General features: G+C 50.0%; 2 protein-coding genes across 3 annotated transcripts; both read right to left on the bottom strand.

Moving 5' to 3' along the window:
* Positions 1-1240: 1240 nt before the first annotated feature.
* Positions 1241-4563, bottom strand: PSRC1 (proline and serine rich coiled-coil 1). Of its 2 annotated transcripts, XM_077120017.1 has the most exons (8): positions 4492-4563; positions 4037-4094; positions 3894-3951; positions 3010-3451; positions 2351-2708; positions 2012-2260; positions 1594-1687; positions 1241-1351 (listed from the first exon to the last, which is right to left on the bottom strand). In XM_077120017.1, the coding sequence occupies exons 1-8, from the start codon at positions 4492-4494 to the stop codon at positions 1348-1350; spliced, it is 1266 nt and encodes a 421-aa protein (XP_076976132.1). In that variant the 5' UTR covers positions 4495-4563; the 3' UTR covers positions 1241-1347. The 2 variants fall into 2 exon arrangements, with proteins under 2 accessions (XP_076976132.1, XP_076976134.1); XM_077120019.1 differs by lacking the exon at positions 1241-1351 and having other exon boundaries at positions 1590-1687.
* A 5469-nt stretch (positions 4564-10032) lies between these two features.
* Positions 10033-20242, bottom strand: MYBPHL (myosin binding protein H like). The gene is made up of 8 exons (XM_077119474.1): positions 20064-20242; positions 14530-14618; positions 13834-14029; positions 13465-13604; positions 13175-13334; positions 12937-13073; positions 11639-11825; positions 10033-10523 (listed from the first exon to the last, which is right to left on the bottom strand). The coding sequence occupies exons 1-8, from the start codon at positions 20215-20217 to the stop codon at positions 10513-10515; spliced, it is 1074 nt and encodes a 357-aa protein (XP_076975589.1). The 5' UTR covers positions 20218-20242; the 3' UTR covers positions 10033-10512.
* Between the last annotated feature and the right edge of the window lie 814 nt (positions 20243-21056).

The following is a 21056-nucleotide window of genomic DNA, read 5'->3' as shown; positions in this document are numbered from 1 at the left end:
CAGTCCAATGTCCGTTTGCTCATTTCCCTGCTGGCGTCTTGAAATTATGACCTGACTTTCAAGAAGGAAAGTCTCCTCAAAACTCACAAGGAATTGGTTTGGTTGCAAGAGACTGTGGGTAAAGGGAGACCCTAAGCTGAATCTGTTAAGTGAGTCTTTGTCATTCATTCAAAATTCCAAAATTCCTGAATAAATGAATGAAATTCTCAACCACAGTCACCACATTAGGCATTGCAATGGTTCATGGATCTTTGTTCCAGTCCTCAAGCCTAGCAGGGGAGATAAGAGAACACAGACAACTCTGATGATGTAAGGTGTTCCAGTACTTTCTGGCCAAGGTGATCAGGAAAGGGGGACACTAGTTACCCACTGAAGGGTCCTCCCATCCAAGAGCACAAAATTCAAGAAGCTGGGAGGCCCTATTCTCTTGCTAGGAAAAGACACATTTAGAATATGAATAATTTACCTAGAACCTGGCTTGACGGCCTCATACACTGCGAATTAAGCTATATTTAACTTGAACTGAACCTTCTAATATGTGACTCCTGGGAAAAAGCCACCAGTTCCCATCTAATACCAAGGGGAGCAGGGAATCACAGCCTGATGAACTAGAATCTCCAGGTCTTAGGGCCTATTCAGGGAAGCCCGTCCTCGCTCCTTCATTGGAATTACACAGAGATTTACTCTAAGTTTGTTCAAAATTGGAGCAAGATCCACTTTCAGATATATGGAAAATACAAAAAAATACATTCACTTTATTTTAGAAAAATCCAGACTGATGAAGTAAGTTTATCATAAACTGGCCTGTTTGGAGTCAGAGAATTCACAGGAAGTAAGTTCTGGAGACCAGGCAAATGCTATTACCTCTCCAACCTGGCCAGGCCCAAGTCCAGTGGAGGATGTGATTCAGGGAGACTTCTCCTTGGAGAGCAGGGGGGCGGGTGAGCCACAGAGGCCATTCACATGTAAATATCCACTGAACCAATGCCTGGTTGCTTTTTGGAGTTGAAAGCAAGAGGAGTGGAAGAGAAAAAAAAACACCCAACCATGGTGCCTGCATTTCTCTCATCTTCTGTTTGTTAATTTCACTACTGGGAAATATCCTCTCATCCTTAAGTTTCTTTCAACCCAGAGAGTTGATTTCCTTTCAGCTCAACCCTAATCCTCCCCACCTCCCATGGTCTCTACTTCTGGGGGCAGGGGCAGTGTCTCTTCCTCCTGTCCCTAGGCCAGAATCTTCTAGAGTCAGCACCTGCTCAGAGGAGAGGGCTTGAGAGGCAAGTTGAGGCGATCTGAGTAGTGATTGTAGTGGTTTGCTACTGGATTCTTGCTCGCTGTCCTGATCTTTTACCTAAGGAGACAGAAGAAGGAACTGCTTTAAATCATGCTTTCTCAAGCCATATGTCACCCAGCTGAGTGTGATTCCTCAGGGTCTCACCAGTTGGGAAGATATGGGAACCCCATCCCCCAGCCTCCCCTCCTCGCCCTCACCTTGCCACAGGGCCCACGAAGGATTCAGGGCTGCTGTGCCTGATGGCCTGGATGCCTGGGATGGCAGGGGAGAGAGGCAGAGAGCACCTTGGGCAGTATTACCTGGTGGGTCCTGGGACTGCAACTTTCCGGGGTGGCTGCAGACTGCTGCGAGTGGCACCAGTGCCAGGAATATGTGGTCGCTGGGAGACAGGAACTTGATGGAGGTTAAAAAAAGAAACAAATTAACAGAAAGCTCAACTGACCTCAGAAAGAAATACTGGGCCAAAGCAGAGCGAGTTTGAGAGTGGTCCCTCCCTACCCCGAGGTGAAAAAAAAATTAGATATTTGAGGATCAAGACCCAAACTCTTTGCCGAGCCCCTGCTCTCCTTAACTTAGTCTCTCCATCTTCAAAGAGAGTTCTAATAAAGATGGAGAAAGTGGTCACTGCTGCTTGCTCTGGGAGGCTGGGGTCAAACTGGACAAGCAAAGGTATTCTTCCTCCTGATTCTTCTTACCCCCACGTCCATTCTTCCTCACCTCTGTGTCCTGCAGCACTTGGTCTTGGAAGCCCTTTCCGAGCTGTCAGAGCATCCGGCGGTGGGCCACATCTGCTAGGCGGGCCATTCCGGCCAGAGAGTGGCATTCGGCTGGCAGGCCTGGGGATGGCCGAGGGAACGGGCAGTCGACTTGAAGGTTTGGCAGCTGCACCCAGTGGCCGGGCCAGGCGCTGAGAGTTGCTGGTAGAAGGCTGTGGGGCCAGGACGGGCCTGACAAGGGTGGTTGGGGCTGGTTGAGAGAGCAGAGGAATTTCAGGGAAAGGTCCACATCCTTCCTACTCCCCATTCACCCACAGCTTTGCAGCCCAGGTCTCCTCACCTGCTATTACTCTCCCACTGGGCCCAGCTTTCCCCCGGATTGGAGGGGTTGATCGGGCAAGGGGAGAAGGAGTTGATCGGGCAAGGGGAGAAGGAGTTGATCGGGCAAGGGGAGAAGGAGATGATCGGACAAGGGGAGAGGAAGATGATCGGGCAAGGGGAGAGGGAGATGATCGGACAAGGGGAGAGGAAGATGACCGGGCAAGGGGAGAGGGAGATGATCGGGCAAGGGGAGAGGGAGATGATCGGGCAAGGGGAGAGGAAGATGATCGGGCAAGGGGAGAGGAAGATGACCGGGCAAGGGGAGAGGGAGATGCTGGGCTTTTTGATGTGGGGAACAGACTGCAAGTGGGCAACTCCTGAAACACAAAGAGAAACAAATATGGACTAGAATGGAGAAAGAATCTTTTCCACTGGCTGATTAAGGCATAAATAAATGGTAGAGAGTTGCCTAGAAGCCACTGAGGACACGGCAGGAGCTAGCTGCTATCGTCACCACCATTATCACCATCATCACTCTCTTTTATTGAGAGCTTACTTTAGACCAATGCTTTTCCATGAGGTAGACATTACTATCCTCATTTTACCAGTGAGGAAACCACTCTACCCCTGCACCACGTCATGTGTTGTGTCCAGGGGAACCCACCTCTCTAAACTCACCCTCTTCCCACCGGACGGCCGCTTTCCAGACGCTGCCCGAAGTGCCTTGGCTGATCCCTTCCTATCACTGCTCCGGAGTCGGGGGGTCAGGCTGTTAGGGGAGGGGGTGCTCCGAGCCAAGGAGCTCACGGTGGGCAGCAGGTCACGGACAGGACTGTCCTTCAGCACAAAAGTCTCCCGCCGAGGGCTGGGCTTCACCCGGCGCAGCGCGGGGCCCTGGCCTGCGCCCTCCCGCTCCTGCAGGGCGCACAGCTCCAGCCGGGAGGCCAGCCGGTTGGCCTCGTCCAGGATCTCCTCCAGCTTCTCCGGGCTGAGGGGGCCTAGGCTGATCCTCGGAGCCTGGGGGGCCGGGGCCACCGCATTCGGGTCGCTTCTGTGGGATAGGCCCCGTCGGAGTGGCTTCTCTGGGGTCACCAACGCAGCCATGTCTTCCTCCTCACGACTGAGACAGAAAACAAACCAGGTACCACACGCACAGCAAAGAGAGCAGGAGGCTGTGTTTAAAAGAACTGGGCAAAATCCTGCAACAGAGCCAGCAAACCCTGATGCCCACGCTGGCTGGGAGAGCTGGCCTCTAGGTGACAGGGTGCCTGGTTCTGCACGTCCAATAGTCCATGGGAATCTACTGACATTGACATCATGCCAAGATGAGGATGTAGCAAATCCACTCACCCTTCTTAACACCTAAAAATTCTCCAGGCTTTATATCCCTTCTCCCCTCCCCAATCATGCCGGAGTTAAAAAAGCCACCCAGCAGTGCCAGCACTCCAAACCCGGCCAAGTTACCAGTCTAAGTTCCAGAGGCCAGTAATTCAGGAGAAAGAGGTTAGAGACGGGCAGATGTTGTTGAAGGAAAACAAGCAGGATAAAGAGGAGGATGGTACCTGTCAGATAGTGACAACCCTCCAAAGTCCAAGGTCTCATCCACAATAAACTTTACATCTGAAGGGAAGAGAAGAATGAGTGCCAGTCCTGGCCCATGACCCTCAATCTCACCACCTCTTCCATTCCTCCACGGTTTCCTTACCTTCCTCCAAACCATCCATGTTCCAACCTGCAGGAGCGAACGGCAGTTTAGATCCGAGCTGGAGAGAAAACACAGGTTTCCACCGGGCTCTATCTGGCCCAGGGCTTCCCAGCTCGACTCGGGGCGAGCCAGGGGTTGGGGATAATGCAGGCGCCCCAGGGGTGGCTCCTGCCCCTTTAACTGCCCGCCCCGCGTCGTGAACCTCCTGCCGAACCCACCGGGCCGCCCAGGCAAGGCCGGGCGAGCTGCCCCTGCCGCCTCTCCCCTTCTCCCCCCTCCCCCGGCTGCCCGCCTCTCCGCGCGCCCCATCCCCATCCCCGCCGGCATCTTTCGGCTCCTTCTTCTCCTCAAGCAGCGTTTCCATTCCCCGCGGCATCACACCACCCCAACCCCCCAGCCCAGCCCCCCGATTTCTAGTCCCATCCCCAGCTCACCTCCTGCGTCCAGGGACTTACCATCGCACGATCTAATCCCGGGAATCGGCCCCGAGGGGGTGGGGCCCCATTCGAATTGCTCGGACCCCACCCCCCACCGCCACAGGCGCACAGTGATTGGTGGGCCCCGGCATCCCCCGCCTCCAGGGGGCGTGGCGCTGGCTGGCCGCAGCTCGGAAGTCCGCCGGACGGGGCGGGGCGGAGGAGCCCTCCGAGAAAGACTCGCGGGAGGCGGGGCGGCAGGGCCAAGCCGCGGCCGGGCTGCGGGGCCTCGTGGCGGAGCGCAGGGGAACAGGCCAATGGGGGCCGGCCTCGCGCCCCGCCCCGCCCCATCCTCCCTCGGCCTCTTCTCCGCCTCCGCCTCCTTCTACTCCTTGTCCCGGAGAGGGCGGGTGAGCGGCGGGTGTGCAGGAGGCGGGCTCGGCGCCTCTGCAGGCCGGGACGGCTGGGTGGAAGGGCCCATTTACCCAGCTCCCCACCCACTTACCCAGCTCCCCACCCACGTGCTGGCACCCAAACCAACGCTTGGCCTGAGAAAATTCGTTTGCACGGGCGCGCTTAGTGTGCAAGCGTCGCATTTGCCAGGTGCTCCTCAGTTGTGATTTTTGCACGTCATGGGAGCAGCTAAACGTTTATAGTTTAGGCGTATTGAGGTTCTCGAAGACGTGCATTCTCCTTTGCCTCCTTAAGCAAGAACATTCGAAATTTGAGGCGGCAAGGTGTGAGGAACACAGTGGACACTTTAGACTGGGAGAAGTGAGTTCACATTCATCCGATTGACAATCTTTGACCTTTCTGAGCCTCTGTTTACTTAAAATGAGAAAGATAGTTATTTACAGGCTGGCCAGGAGGGTAATTATGAACGTCAAGTTTTGTTTTGTTTTGGCTTTTACAAAGGGAATTTATTAAGTTGCAGTTACAGTCCTATGGTCGTGAAAATGCCCAACTTAAGGCATTAACAAGAGGATAACTTCACTTAAGTAACATCAAGTTTTATACCATGTACTTAGAGACCTTTAAAGGAGGGTATTTATAACTATCACTGAACTAAAAGCTATGTTGGTAAAATTCTTAAGCCTACTTATTAAAGATATCTTCTCTGTTATTTCTAAATGTTGTGGTGGGTAGGCTGTACCCCAGTAATTAACAGAGCTTTTTAGAAATGGTCTAAAAAATTAAAGAGGCCCTAAAGAATGGCTGAAAAGCTTTCTTGGAAACAAAGAGCCTGAGTTTTAGTCCCCAGAATTTATAACTCCTACTTTGGCCATGTGTTGGTTTTTTTTGTTTATTTCCTGGTTTGTAATCTGTGAAGTTGAGTGGCGATGCCGACAGGAGATGTTACTGTAATAAATGCCATAGCAAGCAAAGGGGCCTTGTAATTTACTGGAGGTGATAAGGGAAAGGGTGGGAACACCAGGAACTGGCAAGTTTATACGATGATAAGCGAATTGCTGAGAGAAGTGGATAGCCTCTCCCTAGGCAGGCTTGCTGGTCAAAGTGGAATTTTAATTGTTGGTTCTAGGATCTTGGGTCTATGGAGATTGAGAAAACCAGGGCCCGCAGCTGCCTCCTCTCCAGATGGGTAGTGGCGAAGGGGAGATGGGGGATGAGCGGGGAGAAGCTATTAACTGACTGCATTCTTTCCTCTCCTAAAAGCAGCCGGAGTAGGGGAACTCTACATTGCCTCACCTGTAGGTGAGGGAGGAAGTTTTAGCAGATTGGAAGTCAATTTCGCGAAAGGAAACCTATCTCAACTTTTTGGTCACCACATTATGATTTGGGAAGTTGTTGTATTACCAAAATAAAAGTAATGGAACTGCTTTCTCCTCCGTCAGAATGACCACAAAGCCAGAAAGTATGGATTTCAGACAGAAGAATTCTTCACCCACCCTCACTTCAACTTCAAAATGATGTGTAGGATAGATATTTAAGATACTGAATAAACAATGAATGAATGAAGAAATTACAACCACTCCCAGCCACGTAGTAGGCCTTAGCTCAGAGGGTACTCCATTTGTGCTGAATGAATAAATGAAAAAACTAAGGATTCCAGTGCAGTTCTCCTTGAAAGCAGGAATAGCTGTGACAGGAGGTCTTATTCGGTATGAAAATTTTATTTCGTCATCTTAAAGGTTGAGAATAATGAACTTTAAGGCCCTTGAGTATTTCAGCCAACAGCAGGAGTCTGGGGCTGCGGGCAGAAGCCTAAGATCTAACTGATTCATAGGGCATCATAACTGGGGGTGATTCACCCCTTCCTGACCTCGGCCCCTCTGCAGTCTGACCCACCACATCTACCCAGCAAAGGAGTTCCCTGCGTGCATTAAACCCCACAGAAATGGTTTATCTGATTTTTTCCCTCACTTATCCCAAGGAGAATACACAACGAGTGACATTCTAGAGGCACAGGAAGGAGTTAATTTATGGCATATAATGGATGCCAAGGGATGTTGGACCTAATTCTCTTGTAGAACTCATTTGAGAAGAACTGGAATGTGTCTTCAGTCTGACCAGAAAAGCCTCCACATCCTTCTCAGCAAAATCACAACCCCTTCCTCCTCGAAACTTGCTTAATATTTATGGCCTCCTGGAGATGTCTTCTTTCTAAAACCCATGATTCTGACACAGGCCAACTACCCTGGGGGTCATGAGGTGAAAGAGACGAGAGGAGATGGGAAAGGCTTTGGAGTCAGACAGACTGTGCCAGTTTGAAAGGGTTTATGTACCCTAGAGAAGCCATGTTTTAATCCTGATCTAATCTTGTGGGAGCAACGTTTTTTTAATCCCTACTCAATGCAGGCTGGAATCTTTGGATGCGATTATCTCCATGGAGATGTGACACGTCCAACTGTGGGTATTAATCTTGGATTAGAAGGAGATGTGACTCCACCCGTTCCAGGTGGGTCTTGATTAGTGTACTGGAACCCTTTAAAAGAGGAAGCATTTTGGAGAAAGTTCCAGAACACCACAAAGCCACGAAGCAGAGAGTTCACCAGCCGTGGAGATGAGGAAGGAAAACACCTCCTGGGGAGCTTCAGGAAACAAGAAGCCTGGAGAGAAAGCCTGGAGAGAAAGCCGGCGGTAGTCGCCGTGTTCGCCATGTGCCCTTCTGGTTGAGAGAGAAACCCTGAACTTCATCGGCCTTTCTTGAGTGCAGGTAACTTCTTGTTGGTGCCTAACTTGGACATTTTTATCGACTTGCTTTACTTTGGACATCCTCACAGCCTTAGAACTGTAAATTTGCAACTTAATAAATCCCCCCTTTTTAAAAGCCGTTCCATTTCGGGTATATTGCATTCCTGCAGCTAGTGAACTAGGACACAGACTGAGTTCAAATCCTAGCTCTGCTACTTACCAGCTGCATGACTCGGGGCAGTTTGTCATTTCTAAATTTCAATTTCCTCATTTGTAACATGAAGATGAAAAGAGATAAAGCACTTAGTTCAGTGCCTGATGCTTAGGCTACTGTTATGAGTAGCCAAGAAACCACCCCAAAGCATAGTGGCTTGACACAAAAGCAACTATTTATTTGCTCATAATTTTGCAATTTGTGCAGGGCTCTGCAGGGACGACTACAAAAGGTGTTGACTGGGCTTGACTGAGGTCAAAGGGTCCTTGGTGGTCTCACCTGTCTAGGGTCTTGGTGCTGGCTATCAGCTGGGATTCTTGGTTGTCCTCCATAATTCGGCAGTCTAGCCTGAGATTGTTTACTTAGCAGCTGGCTTCCATGAGCAGCTTCCTCTTAAGGCCTAGCCCCAGAACTGATACAGCATCACTTCCTCTGTGCTGTTGGTCAAAGCTAGTCATGTGTATGCCCGGATTCAAGGGAAAGGGAAATAGATTCCACCTCTCAATGGGAAGAGCACATTACCTGCTCAAGGTTGGGAGGAATTGTTGGTGGCCATCTTTTGCAGACTTCACACAATGCCTTCAATATCTTAGTTATAAGAATAAAAACAGATGTAAGCAAGACCACCTCACCTTTATTCTTTCCCCTAGGGTTTAACACGTGACGTTGCTCCAACTTCCCCAGTATCGTCCAAGCCCTCAGGACTTAGTGTTCTGTTTTTAATTAACTATGTACACATTTGAGTGTGCTGCTGTTTGCTTTGCAAGGGATGTGCATCTTGTCATCCCAATTTATACTGGGAAGTGAGCAAGTCACCCTCCGCATCGCTTTCTAGCATCTGGTATACGTACAGGGCTGAATTCAGTTCCGTCATAGATGTTCTAAGGGAAAGGACAGTGTTAGAAATCTCCAGGAAAGGGAATGTGGATGTGGGAAGAGAAGGAGGAGTCTGAAGGTCTTGAGATTCCAAACAGTCTGGCTAAACTTTCTACATGATTTTCATATTTTAAAAAATGCTTAAACACAAACTCATAGAATCAGAATCTAGAATCTTGGTTACCAGGAGACAGGGTGGGATTAGGAAATGGGAATTTAAGGCTTAAAATGTACAGGGTTCCTATTTGGAATGATTGAGATGTTTTTGGTAATGGATGGCGGTGATGATAGCACAACACAGTGAGTGCAATTAATAGAACTGAAATTTATATCTGAATATGATTAAAAGGGGAAATGTTAGATTTCCTTAAATAGTAACAGAATAAAATTTTGAAGAGAAATTCACAGAACCTCACTATACAGTGAACCCTAAGTTAAACATTAGACTCTAGTTAATAGCCCAATTAAAAAGTTGTGCCAACAATGTTCCACACCAATGCAAAGTGTTGGTGGTAGGAGGTTGTATGGGAATCCTGTATTTTACGCATGAAGTAAACCCACAACTTCTCTAAAAAGAAAAAAAAAGGCTTAAACAGATGGAAACTTATACATTGAAGATCCACACATTTATTTAAGTGGCGAACCAGATGTTGTGCTGGAGCTTCTTACAAACACAGTCTTGCCACTGTCATGTTTTCCTAGAGGCACAGAAAAGAGAGGCTATGTGTGTGGCCACAACAGCAAACAGCTAGAGCCCATCCAGGACTCTGGACACCATCCCGAGGTCCTGTGCTGTGAGTTGCCTGCTTCCCTGCTTCTTTGCTGGGCACTGGCTGTGAGAGAGGTAAAAGGGCAGCTAACTCAACCCTAACACGCTGAGGTCGGTACAGAGCGAGAATTCTCTGCAAGCCGATTGGCAGAGAGAGCTCTCCCCAGGAGTCTGCACTTTTCACGCATCCTTACGGGTTTTGCTTTTCTATATAACAATGGTCTTAATAAATGCCTTGTGGGATCTAATTCATTCTCAACTTTCATGAGCCAGAAGCTGCAAATCAGAGGAGACATTGGAAACATGTTCTCTTTAATTCTTTCATGCGCTTCTTCTCACCTTATTTATCAGCTAATACACAATGTTTCTACTGCTAATGGTTTAGAATCTGAAGATGCCATTAAATTCTAAATGATTATCTGGGTTGGCCTTTGCTAATAATGCGCTGCTTGGGACTGCATACCCAAATGTTAAATTATTATGACATCTAATGGTGATTTTCTTCCCTTGGAAGGAAAGGAGTCCATTTTTTCCAAACTGTTAAAAAAAAATCTATTTCTTATCATGCTTCTGATACTGAGGGAGAAATACTTAATTGGCAGGAGCAGCGTCCTGGCTCCTGGCGCCCTTGTTACCAGGTGTGGTGCCCCTTTATCAATTCCTCCACTCCTGATGGTTGCCTTGACATCTTTTCTTGCAATTCCTGCCCACATCCCCCCGACAGGGCCCCCTTACAGTTAGGTAGATGGTATCACTGCTCTTCAGAGGATTGCTTGGCTCAATTTCTATCATCAACTTGAGGATCATCGATATACAGAGTATGCAACAAAAGTTGACTTCATCTTTGATAAATTGCTTCCACATCGATAGTGTTAAGTGATTTTTTTAAAAAATGTGGTCATCAGTGAGTGCATGGTAGAAAGACTGAGGAATGCACCTCTGTCCCTGATTCACCAATGCTAGCCATAAACACGAAGTATCCACTTAGCCACACTGCTCCTCTTTTCTTACCTTCTTCAGCATTGGTCATATCTTCTTTGGTAGTAGCTCAATGAGGAGCTGCAAAAATTCAGACATTTCCCAATGTTAACATCTCAGAAATCTCTGGGAAACCTTCTTTCAGAGCCTTGGGAGGGAATATTCTACTCCAGGTCCATGGCGCTGGTTATGGAGTCTCCCCACTTCACCCTGACTCAGGCAAAACAGAGGTCTGCAGAGTGACCACAGTCTGTTAAATGCTGAACTAGGACTAGACAGTAAACTAGGCATTGGGCGAATAAGATTAAGGTGAATCAGACTGTCCCTGCCCTTATGGTGCTTATAGTTTAGTGGGAAACAGATCTGTAAATAAATCATTATAAAGCAACTTGCTAAGGCTGGGTGTTGCGACGGTGGCTCAGTGGCAGAGTTCTTGCCTGCCATGCTGGAGACCCGGGTTCGAATCCCAGTGCCTCCCCATGTGGGAGTGGGGGTGGGGTTGGGGAACTTACTAAATGCCATGATGGAGATGTGCACAAGGTGACAGTATTGTCTAAATGAACGGATACTTTGAATAGATAGAGAGGACATGTACCTTTGAAACAAAAAAAAAAAAAAAAAGGAGAAAGCAAAATAAAAGCTGCAGCTTTCTTGGGATGGGAGTAAGAAGATTGAATAGTTGAAGGAAAAAAATCTGGGTGAGGACCAGGAGAATTGGGTAATAATAATAATAATTTGAATGATGCTTTACAATTCAAAAAGTACCTTTGCAACCATTAGGTCATTTAATGTTCATAACAATTCTGCAAAGTATTGCCTGAAGAGACTCGCTAGAATTTGGGCTCAGGTCTTGGGATTCCAAGTCCGGGACCCTTTCCACCATAGTGCCAGTTCTTCCATGAATCAGCATTGAAATTCTTGAGTAAACCAATCACCTCCCCTGTGCTTCCGGTCTCTCCTTTGCAAAATGGAAATACCTATTCTTGCCTTCCCGTATTACAGAATTATCATGAAAAATTAGATAGTAGGTAATAACACTGGCTCCTCAACTATATCACATCCTGATGACAGGCCTGGAGTGGGAAGCAAACCAAGCCCTCTCCACCTGGACTTCTGTTTCTGGCCCCAGACTTTTCCACATGTGGCGAAAGGAGATGATTGGCAGCCGAAGGCACCAGCTCTCCTCTTGCGCTTACCTCTCACATCCACCCGACAGTCCACAGACGCCTCCCCCAGGCGGTTAACAGCCTTGCAGGTGTAGATCCCCCCATCGAAGGGACCAGGCTTGCGGATTTCTAGGGAGCAGATTCCCAGGTAAGTGAGGGCTCTGTACTTGGGGTTGCCTTGTATATCCATCTTGTTCTTCAGCCAGATGATCTTGGGCTGGAAAATGAAGGTAAGGGGACAGCAGGGGGTGGTGAGAACCAGTGGCTCTTCCTGTGCTCAGGTCTTGGGACTCGTCACTTACGCGGTTTGGGGACAGACCATCAAGGGAAGCAGGAGGAGTAGGATGTTTTAAAAGCAGGCGGCAGGGTGGAGAGGATGGGAAGGAGAGATGGCAAAAGGATCTAGAAGAGAAACTGGTCTTCTGGAAGGCTCCCAGCCCCTTATGTTGTGGGAAGGGGTTCTCCTTTCAGTACCTTCATTAGTCCCCAAAGTCCCTTCTCTTGGTTGAAAGACCAAAACCTGAAACCTCACCTCTTTCATAAAGTATTCCTGATCTAAAGAAAAGTGATAACTTCTCTTCCAACCCGCTCAAGCATCCCCTTCACGGATCTTAAGTGCTGGGTGTCAGGCTCTCTTTCTCATACATACATTGTGATGTGTACGTATTCGGTTTGTGCTGTTGGCTTCTGAGTTGCTCTCCCCTTTGGTTAGGAAGTATTGATACCCTACCATGTTTACTGATACCGTAGGATGTTATACCTTATGGATACTATAGGATGTTATTGATACTGTAGGATTTATACCCTACAGCTTATTGATCCTGCAGGATGTTACCCAGACAGTCTGGCCCAGGATTTAAAACATAAAGGTACTTGTTAATGATGTTTTATGTGTGGAGGTCAGTGACCTGACTGTAAATAGACAAAGAATCTTGTTCAGATCTGTGGTCAAAGGCTGAATTCTAGGCGGTCTGCATGTGCATGCTCCTTGGACCAAATGCCGTTAGGCGGGTGAGTGAGGAGAAACCCATGGGCTCCGTCTCTCCAACTGGGATGACAACTTGAGGTTCATGCCTCACTGCCAGCTGGTCAGTAAGTGATATCCTCATGTGTGAGGAGTGAAACATTAAAAAAGAAAACTGGACACATGACCTAGATCAGTCTGTCTCAGACTCCGAGTGCCCGACCGTGCCTGTATTATGTGCATTTGAAGAGGCAGAAGATGGTGTTGGTAGCAGATGTTTTGACTAGAATGTTCTGGGATGCAGCTGCGGTTAGGACAGAAGCAGGACACAGGGCAACGCAGTCCCCTAGAACTCCCCACTCACCTTGGGGGATGCACGGACACAGCAGAAGAGCTGGGTGTCATAGCCAATGATTGCAGTGCAGTCTGCCAGAGGCTGGGTGAACTTTGGGGCTTCAGAGAAATCTCGCTGAGTAAACCCCTGCATCTTGTGAACTGTAGCTGAAGGGGACCAAGTTGGGCCAGGTGCCGTGTTTGAGCACCCCATCCCTCTTCACGTATTCATTCTCCACTCTCCCCAGCTCAGGGTCTCTGTGCCTTACCTGCTTTCCGGATGTGGGCGAGGTCAGACGTGATGGGGGCTGTTTCACTGAGGCCACACTGGTTCTCAGCGAAGACGCGAAATGCGTAGGAGTTGCCGACCACGAGGTCGGAGATGGAGCAGGTGGTGCGGTGGTGGCGCTCCAGCACCGTGAACCACAGCTGCGGGCGCCCCAGAAGAGGCCATAAATGAGATTTATGAACTCGCCCCATCTCAGCCCACCCCAAGGAGCTACCCGAGCCCCACTCCAGAACGCCCTATGCCTCCCTCCCCCGCAAAGCAGAGCCTCACCCCAGATTTTGCATCAGCCTTCTGCACTGTGTATCCAAGCAGTGCTGTATTGCCCGTGTCTCGGGGAGGTGTCCACTCCAGAGCAGCACTGAAGCCCCAAACATCCACCAATTTTATACTCTGAGGAGGGCCCGGCCTCTCTGAAAGGGCAAAGCCACAGCGGTGGGCGTGGTGCACCCACATGCATTGAGGTCACTTCACGACTGCCCCTAGCTCCTTTCACTGCTCAAGCTGGTCTGTTTCCTGTAGCTGCCTCTCCCTTCACCCACCACTGCGTCCCAGGCTTGAGGGAGATGGGCATCGCCCTAGCTTCCCCAGCCTGGAGCAGGAGCCCTTGAGGACACCCTTGTCCCCCTCTCCCCGCCATACCAATCACCAGAAGGTCAATGGAGGCAGTGGCCTGCAACTCGCCCAGCTGCAAACTCAGCTCATAGCGGCCTGAGTCAGCACGTTGGGCCTCCCGGATGAAGAGGATGGAGTCCCGCTCCCCATTCCTCACGGTCACACGGCTGGAGTCCAAGGCATGACCATCATGGGTCCAAGTGGCGGTAGGCTTGGGCCTGCCCTGTGGAAGGCGGAGAAGACCGTGAACAGCCCAAGTGGCCACTCGACCCTCCCTGCTGCTGTAGGGGTCAGACCCACCCCATGTTCTTCTCATAGTGACTTGACTTGCAGCTGCAAGTTCCATCAGAAGTCAGATTCTCCCCAGGGACTCCTTTCTTTCAGCAGCAGCCTAAAGGTCATGGGAAAGGGGGATGGTTTTGAGTCCTCACTCTCTGGGAGTTTAGGTACTGGACACCCAGAGCAGTTGGGGCCAAATTCCCAAGAGCTCTCCAGACTGAGAGTTTTCAGACTTCTGTGACTGAAGAAACGTGGGTGAGCCCTGACCTCATCACATGGGGCAAACCCAACCTACCCGAACCCACCCGAACCCACCCTCAGGAGTGCACAGAGATGTGGGCCCCCTCTGTCCAAGGCAGGACAGCTGCACCCCTACGAGCAGGGCTCTGGGTATCCGTTTCCAAACCGAAAGCCCTGGCCCGGGCGTGAGGCTGGCATGATCACCTGGAATGGGATTAGTAGGTTCACTGTATCCCCAACCTTCCGGACGTAGGTCTGCCTCAGTGTCCGAGGTAGCCAGATCTTGGGATGCTCTGAGTGGTGGAAAGAGAGAGAGCAGCAGGTGGTGAGCCTGTGCTGGGTGGGAAGAGTGTAGCGCTTAGAGGTGGACACTGCACTCAGCTGGATGGGATGAGCCAGACATTTCGCAGCAAATTAGTCCCTCTTGTCAACAAATGGGAAGATTGCTCCCATCGCCGTGCTGGAATTTAAGGGATAAGAGATGGATCAAAAGTTCTCCCTGGACAGCCGTTAGTGTCTTGGCGGGAAAGAGCACAAGATGCAAAACTGGTGTTTACTTCTTTTAATTTATAAACCTCACCTGTTGACTTTGCAACAGTTAAGTATTTCTGTGTGTGCCCAGACCACTCCGGTCTTGTATGGCTTTTCTTTCTACCCGTCTTCTATATTGGTCCTTAATAACACTCCTTCTATCAAGGCCACTTTCAAAGTGAATTCTGATCTCCAAATTGTTGGCCCTGGCCCCCAGGGTGGCACCAGGCTCAAGGAGAATGCTTTCCATTCTGCAGGCTCGGTCAACACCCTGGATTCCACACGATGCCCTGACATCAGCGCAGAGGGAGCGGGCGTCTTGGTCCCTTCCTCTGTGACCGTCCTGCTCCCAGGCACCTGCGGAGTGTTCTCCCAATGGGGAGGATCACTTTGTACAGATAAAATCTGGGAAAGATTAGGTCCACTCTTCACTTCCCCTTGATCTCCCAGGACTGTCCCAGAGAGAGCTGGAGATTAGATTAAGTCCACTGGTTTCCAGGGTGAGACAGGAGACTCTCCAGAAAGCACTGAGTGCAAGGTTTGGAGAATGACCAGGTGTGATCACTCCCTCTAGGGGTGCCTCAGGCTGCCTCGGTTGGGAAATTCAAACATTGCATCTGGGCTCCCCTGGGGGGTCCTGCCCTCTCTGGGCCCAGGCAGAGGCGGGCCTCAGCTGTTGTGTTGAGAGGAGTGTGACAGCACTCAGTTTCCACCAACGCCCCCCCCCCCCCCACAGTCCACACCCGGCAGTTAGAAAAAGCCCACCCCAGGCACACTCCTGTGGCAAACAGTATGACAGCTTGATGGTGGATTCCAAGCTTTTTTGACCACATGCATTTACCTGTAAATACATTCCCCGGATGTAAGTATGTTTACTTACACAGTGAACTGTTTAAATATCACATCATAAAACGTAAACATTTAAACAGTGAAACTGAAAAGAAAAGAAACGAAGATTCTCCCATGATCATCCCACATGTCAGTTCATAGACCAGGGTCCAGAGGCTAGCAGCCTCACCCCCACAGCCGCCCCCTAACCTTTCTCAACAAATGCAAATGCAAATGCAAACACACAGGGCACCCTGTCCATTTTATTTACCTCATTTCCATTTTTGCTGTATGGCTTGGGGTTTCCCCAGACGCACCTCACCTCAGAAACTGAGTTTTATGATCAAGGGCCTTGGGTGGCCCTGCTGCAGCCTCCCTCCTCGTGCGGCTCAGGGCCCGGCCTCGAGGAGAGCATTCTCCTGGTAGCCCCAAGCCCCTTGAGACCCTGCCTGGGTGCCCTCTGTTCTCCTTTGGTGGTTCCTGCAGGGGGGTGGAGGGTGCGCGTGGGCGTGAAGAACAGAAGTGTTTGTGTGACTGTTCCTTGCCTGTGGCTGTCTTGGCAAACAGCCAAGGAGTGGAGACCAGGCTGGTCTTAAGGGTTTTTTGTAAAAGGGGGCAGCAGAATTGGAAATGAGGGTTAATATCTCAACATGTTGGGACGTGGCAAGGCTAGGGAGAAAGCAGGCCTGCCATTCCTCACTCTGCCTGCAGAATATCAAGAATTCTTGCACCCTTCATCAAGCTCTTTTTGACACTGATATTCTGCAGGCAGGATGAAGGAAGGATTCCCCACCTGTGCATGGGGTCTCTGTCCATTTACCCAGCCTGCAGGGTCCCTCTAGGACTGGGCACCCCAGTCAGGGCTCTGCCAGTGCTCACCGCTGGAGAGAAGACGCAAAGAAGGGAAAGGAGAGGGACATACCCAAGGACTGTAAAGACTGCGGAGAAGAAAGGAACCAGGACCTTTGTGCCATCTGAGCCCCACTCTGAGACCTCAGATAGGAGACTGGCTTTTATAGACAGATGCATGCTGATGTATGTATTTGTCTTGACCAAGTTTTTTTGTTGGTTCTTAGAAGAGTATCCTGAAAAATATTAACCTTTTATCTGAACCAAAGATAAAGAAATTAAATAGGTTCATTGGGAGCATAAACTAAGGACGGAAATGGCCTTGGAGATCTAAAGGGGATCCTAGCTGGAGTAGGGAGAAGAGATAGGGAGACAGCTAAAATGATGTTCTCTCCCTCCCTGGGGGCCTCCTTTGCCAATTCTCTGCTTGGAAGTGGAATTCCCTTACAGGATGAATTGATAGGGGGGCAACTTAAGTTACTAGAGTGTTCCATCTCTGAGGATTAAAAGGCAAGAACTCCGCTCTCAGCAGGCTCCCAGGCCCCCGTTGGGAGGGCTGAGGAGAGGCTTGAGGCCGAAGCAGCTGACAAAGTGCTGGAGGCTGCGAGTGTTTGACAGCCCCAGATGCTCCGTCAGCAGCGAGATCTGCTGCCATTTCCCAGCTCAACCCAGCACTTGCTGTCAGTACAAGCAAACAAGAGCAATCCGACCCTTTGCTAAGAATGTTAATACGGGGCTGGCGTGTTTGGGGCATCTCTTTTCACACTTCCTTGGTCCAGAGAGGTGTTAACTGTACTGACCTTGGGAAGGCATGGCTTTCTCTGACTCCCAAGATCTTTAGCCTCCTGAGATGCCTGGAGGGATGTGAATTAAAGCTTTGAGCCCTACCGCAGAGCCTAGGTTTCCTGAGATCGGGTGTGTAACAGCCAAAGTTTGGTTTTCTCCCTTCATAAAATCTTGGGGGAAAGGCATTTTGAAAAGTCCTCTGGGAGCCATTTGCTTCTGAGTTGTGTCACTCTTGGGACTCTATTTCTCTCTGAAAACTGCTAATTCTTCCTTAAAAATTGTGAGAGAAGACTACTTCAAGTTCAAAAATCCCAACTCCTCCAGATCAGGAACTCCTAACATCTTCCCTAATTTCCTTCTGCTGAAGTTTATGCCCATTTTCTTATTCTCTTTCCATGGGAAATAGTCATATATTGCTCAAGCCAAGTCTCATGCCTAGAAGACAGATCAGCTCGGTTAGAAGAGACTCAGCCAGAGTAATTATGCTGAAATCAGCAGTTGGGTGCTCCCTCCTCTCAGGGTCACATTTTCTCTACATCAGGGATGCAGCTTTTTCTGTATTTTGGAAGCTCTCCTCTGGCCCCTTGCCCGGCTTTGTGTCCAGGACACAATGCCTCAGTGTAATGCTGAGGATAGACGTAGGATTGTTTCCCGATGCCAGCTACCTACTTCTGCTGATTTAGCCGTGTAGCAGGCCGTCTTGTCTCACAGCTCCGTGGTGGCCCATGGCAGTTTATTCTGATTAATTCATTTCTGCTTCTGATGCTGGCCCAATTTTTCCCCTGCTTGGTCCCACAAAGCTCCTTAGAGGAAAGAGGAGGAGTTAAGAAGATGAAAAGTCTTTGAAGCTCACAGGAAACTCAGGGGTTGTCTGGTCTGGGCGCTCCCAACCAGAGGCCCACAGCACCCTGAGGATGTTGGGCTTCTGGGGCTCTGCTGACTCCCTGAGCAGTTCTGTATATATTTCCTGGGGTGAGTCCACAGCTTTCACCAGATTTTCCTAGGACTCTGAAACCACCAAAAGGTTAAGAACCATTGATTTAGTTCTACTCCTCAATTTAAGGATGAGAAAATAGAGGCCCAGAGAGGTGGATAGACTTACCTAGGGTCCCAGGACAGAGCCAGGATTTGAATTGTCTTGTTTTTATCCAAGCAAATAACAGATAGAAACATACTTTGCAAAGTGTCAAATGGTGGCCTTATTACCAGTGGCCTCTGGGATGCCTACTGCTTCCCCATTGTGTAGCCAGAGGGGAGAAGCATGGGTGAGCTGGGGGTCCTCCCCTCGGATTTTGTGGAGGCCAGTGGAAAAAGTCGGGGAGTCAGCAGGCATGGGCCCTCATTCCCTCTCTGCCTGTGACACATCTGCTATGCCTTGGTGGGGAAGACGCTGGTTTTCTGCCACAATCACCCCAGCTTGATATGTTCACAGTAACTTCTGCTCTCCCCACCCCTTTTTCAGTGGGGCAAACTGGGTCATCTCTCTGCCCTTGATATTCCAACAGCTTCTGAAAACCTAGCCTCTCCCGTCAGGTTGAGGTTAGAGAGAAAGCAACCGGTGCAACCCTATTTGGAGGTGGAACTCCTATCTTCATCCCTGATTTAGAAATAAGCTTTATTATCTGTTCACATCTTGGTTTGGCTTCCTCCAAGGCACTCTGGATTACTGCGACAATCCTTTCAACTACCCTGCTAGGTAGGTGTTACTAATCATACCGCCACCTTTGCCTCCAGGTCCAGTGTCTTTTCTCCTACCACCTCTCCCTACTTTGGGATTCCACTGGTTTCTTGTTTGTCTTTATATCCTCTGCACTTAAAGACTCCGAAAGTGCTGAGAGCAGAATATATGTGCAGGTAACTTTCTTAGGGATTTCATACAGCCCTGTGGTTGCTTCTGCTGATTAAACAAGGGAGAAACCCATGTTTTCGTTTATCTCTTTTCTCCATGAAAGGCGGGCCCTGGGCTTCTGCCCTCCACGCTGGGTCTGCTGAGCCGGGAGCAGAGGGAGATGTACCTGCTCTTGGCTCCCAGATAAGGGTCGCCGCTGCTAACCTCAGCCAGGACAGTTGAGAAGCGGAGTTTGGGGTGTGGGGGAGGGCAAGGCTGCTGGCTGGGAAGCCTGGGGTCGCAAGGGGCCACGGCAGCCTCATAGTTTAAGAGTGCCTCTTTGCTGAAAGGCTCAGAGAGCCCACAATGGAGGGGAGGCCGAATGCTTTTCCCAGCAGGGCTCCACTCCCACGGTACTCCGTACTCCGATTCTGTCAGGCTAGGGTGTCCCATGGGAGCTCCTGAGGGGTAGGGGGTTAGGTCCTAGCCCAGGCAGGGGCAGAGTGTCACTGTTCTATTCCACACTTAGCCTCCCAGTTGTTTTAAGCTTTTGATTTCCCCCCTTTTCCCTCATCTCTCCTTCCCTTTCTGACTGGCTATCAGGTTCTCCAAGTGCCCGTGAAAGACATTTTTAAAAGGTAAAAGCATAAACAAATAATTTTTAGTCACTGTAAAAAGCCACAAACAATATTTGCTGGCCTCTTAGCTAAGAAGCAAAAATCCAGCAGACACTTCAGCAGCAAAAATCCATCAAGGAAGGGGTTGGGGGTCTCCAGTTAATGCGTGCCCGCCCTGAACACCAATCCCATAAAGTGATTTAGCTCTGTGAGAGCCTCACAGGGTGCAGGGCGGTAAAGATAATTTCCCCAATTCCCCCCACCCGATCCGCCCTACCCCACCAACTGCCATGGGTCACCTTCTATGGGGGCCAGGAGCTGGGGAGTGGGGCTGCCGGACCCCTGTCGAGACGCAGCGTGGGGACGTTCAGCATCGGCTGGGCTGGCTTCCTTTCCCTTCAGTGTAGGTCCTGAGAACTCGGAGGCCCCCTCCAGAGCCGAGGCTGCCTCCATGCCGGGCTCACCCCGAGACTGGGGTCTAGCTGCAGATTTCCTCGGATGATGGTGAGGGAGGGGCTGAACACCTGCTCTGGGCCTGGCCTCCCGGGGTCCCAGCCGCAGGGTTATGTAACTGGGCTGGTGGTTTTCCCACTCAGCTACTCTCAGTAGAAGGGCTGAAGCAGGGGCTAGGGAGAGGGGGATCAGAGAGCAGCCCAGAATAGCTACAGGAGGAGGGCGGAGGTGGCCCTGTTATCTTGGGAGAGAGATGACATCCCTCACACAGCCATCGGGCGGGGTGGGAGGTGGGGGGTGCTGTTTAGCACAGACCATCCAAATAGGGCGTCCGGATTGGATGACGCCTCAAGTCCTGATCTCCAGCTCACCCAACAGGGCATTCAAGCCCAGGAAAGGGGCTCACAAGCCGGGTGATTCACAGGCACACCCTGAACAGCTCTTCCTCTCTCTTCTCCCACGTTTCATGAGTTTTAGAGTCCTATCAACTTGCAGTAGAGTGCAGGGTGGTGGTAAGGGGTCTGCACACTGAAGTCAGACTACCTGGGCTCCAATTGTGGCTTGATCGCCAACTAGCTGTGTGACTTGCAACATGTCACAGTCTCTCTTAAGTCTGTTTCCTCATCTGTAAAATGGGACTAATAACCATAGGGTTTTTCTCAGGACTAAAAGAGGTAATCTTACAAAGTGCTTAGTACACTGTAGGAGACTAATTGCTCCATAAGTTATTTTTAAGTCAGGCCAGCAGCTTCCTTCTGAAAGCTGTCAATGGCTCCCTTCCCCGTGAGATGAAGTACAATAACGTGAGAGGCAGCAGTGGTGGAGGGGCAGAGCCAGGG

The sequence above is a fragment of the Tamandua tetradactyla genome, chromosome 11, assembly GCF_023851605.1.
Source record: "Tamandua tetradactyla isolate mTamTet1 chromosome 11, mTamTet1.pri, whole genome shotgun sequence".
NCBI classification, from domain to species: domain Eukaryota; kingdom Metazoa; phylum Chordata; class Mammalia; order Pilosa; family Myrmecophagidae; genus Tamandua; species Tamandua tetradactyla.
Note: the sequence above shows the minus strand (reverse complement) of the source record. Positions and strands in the feature narration are given on the sequence as shown.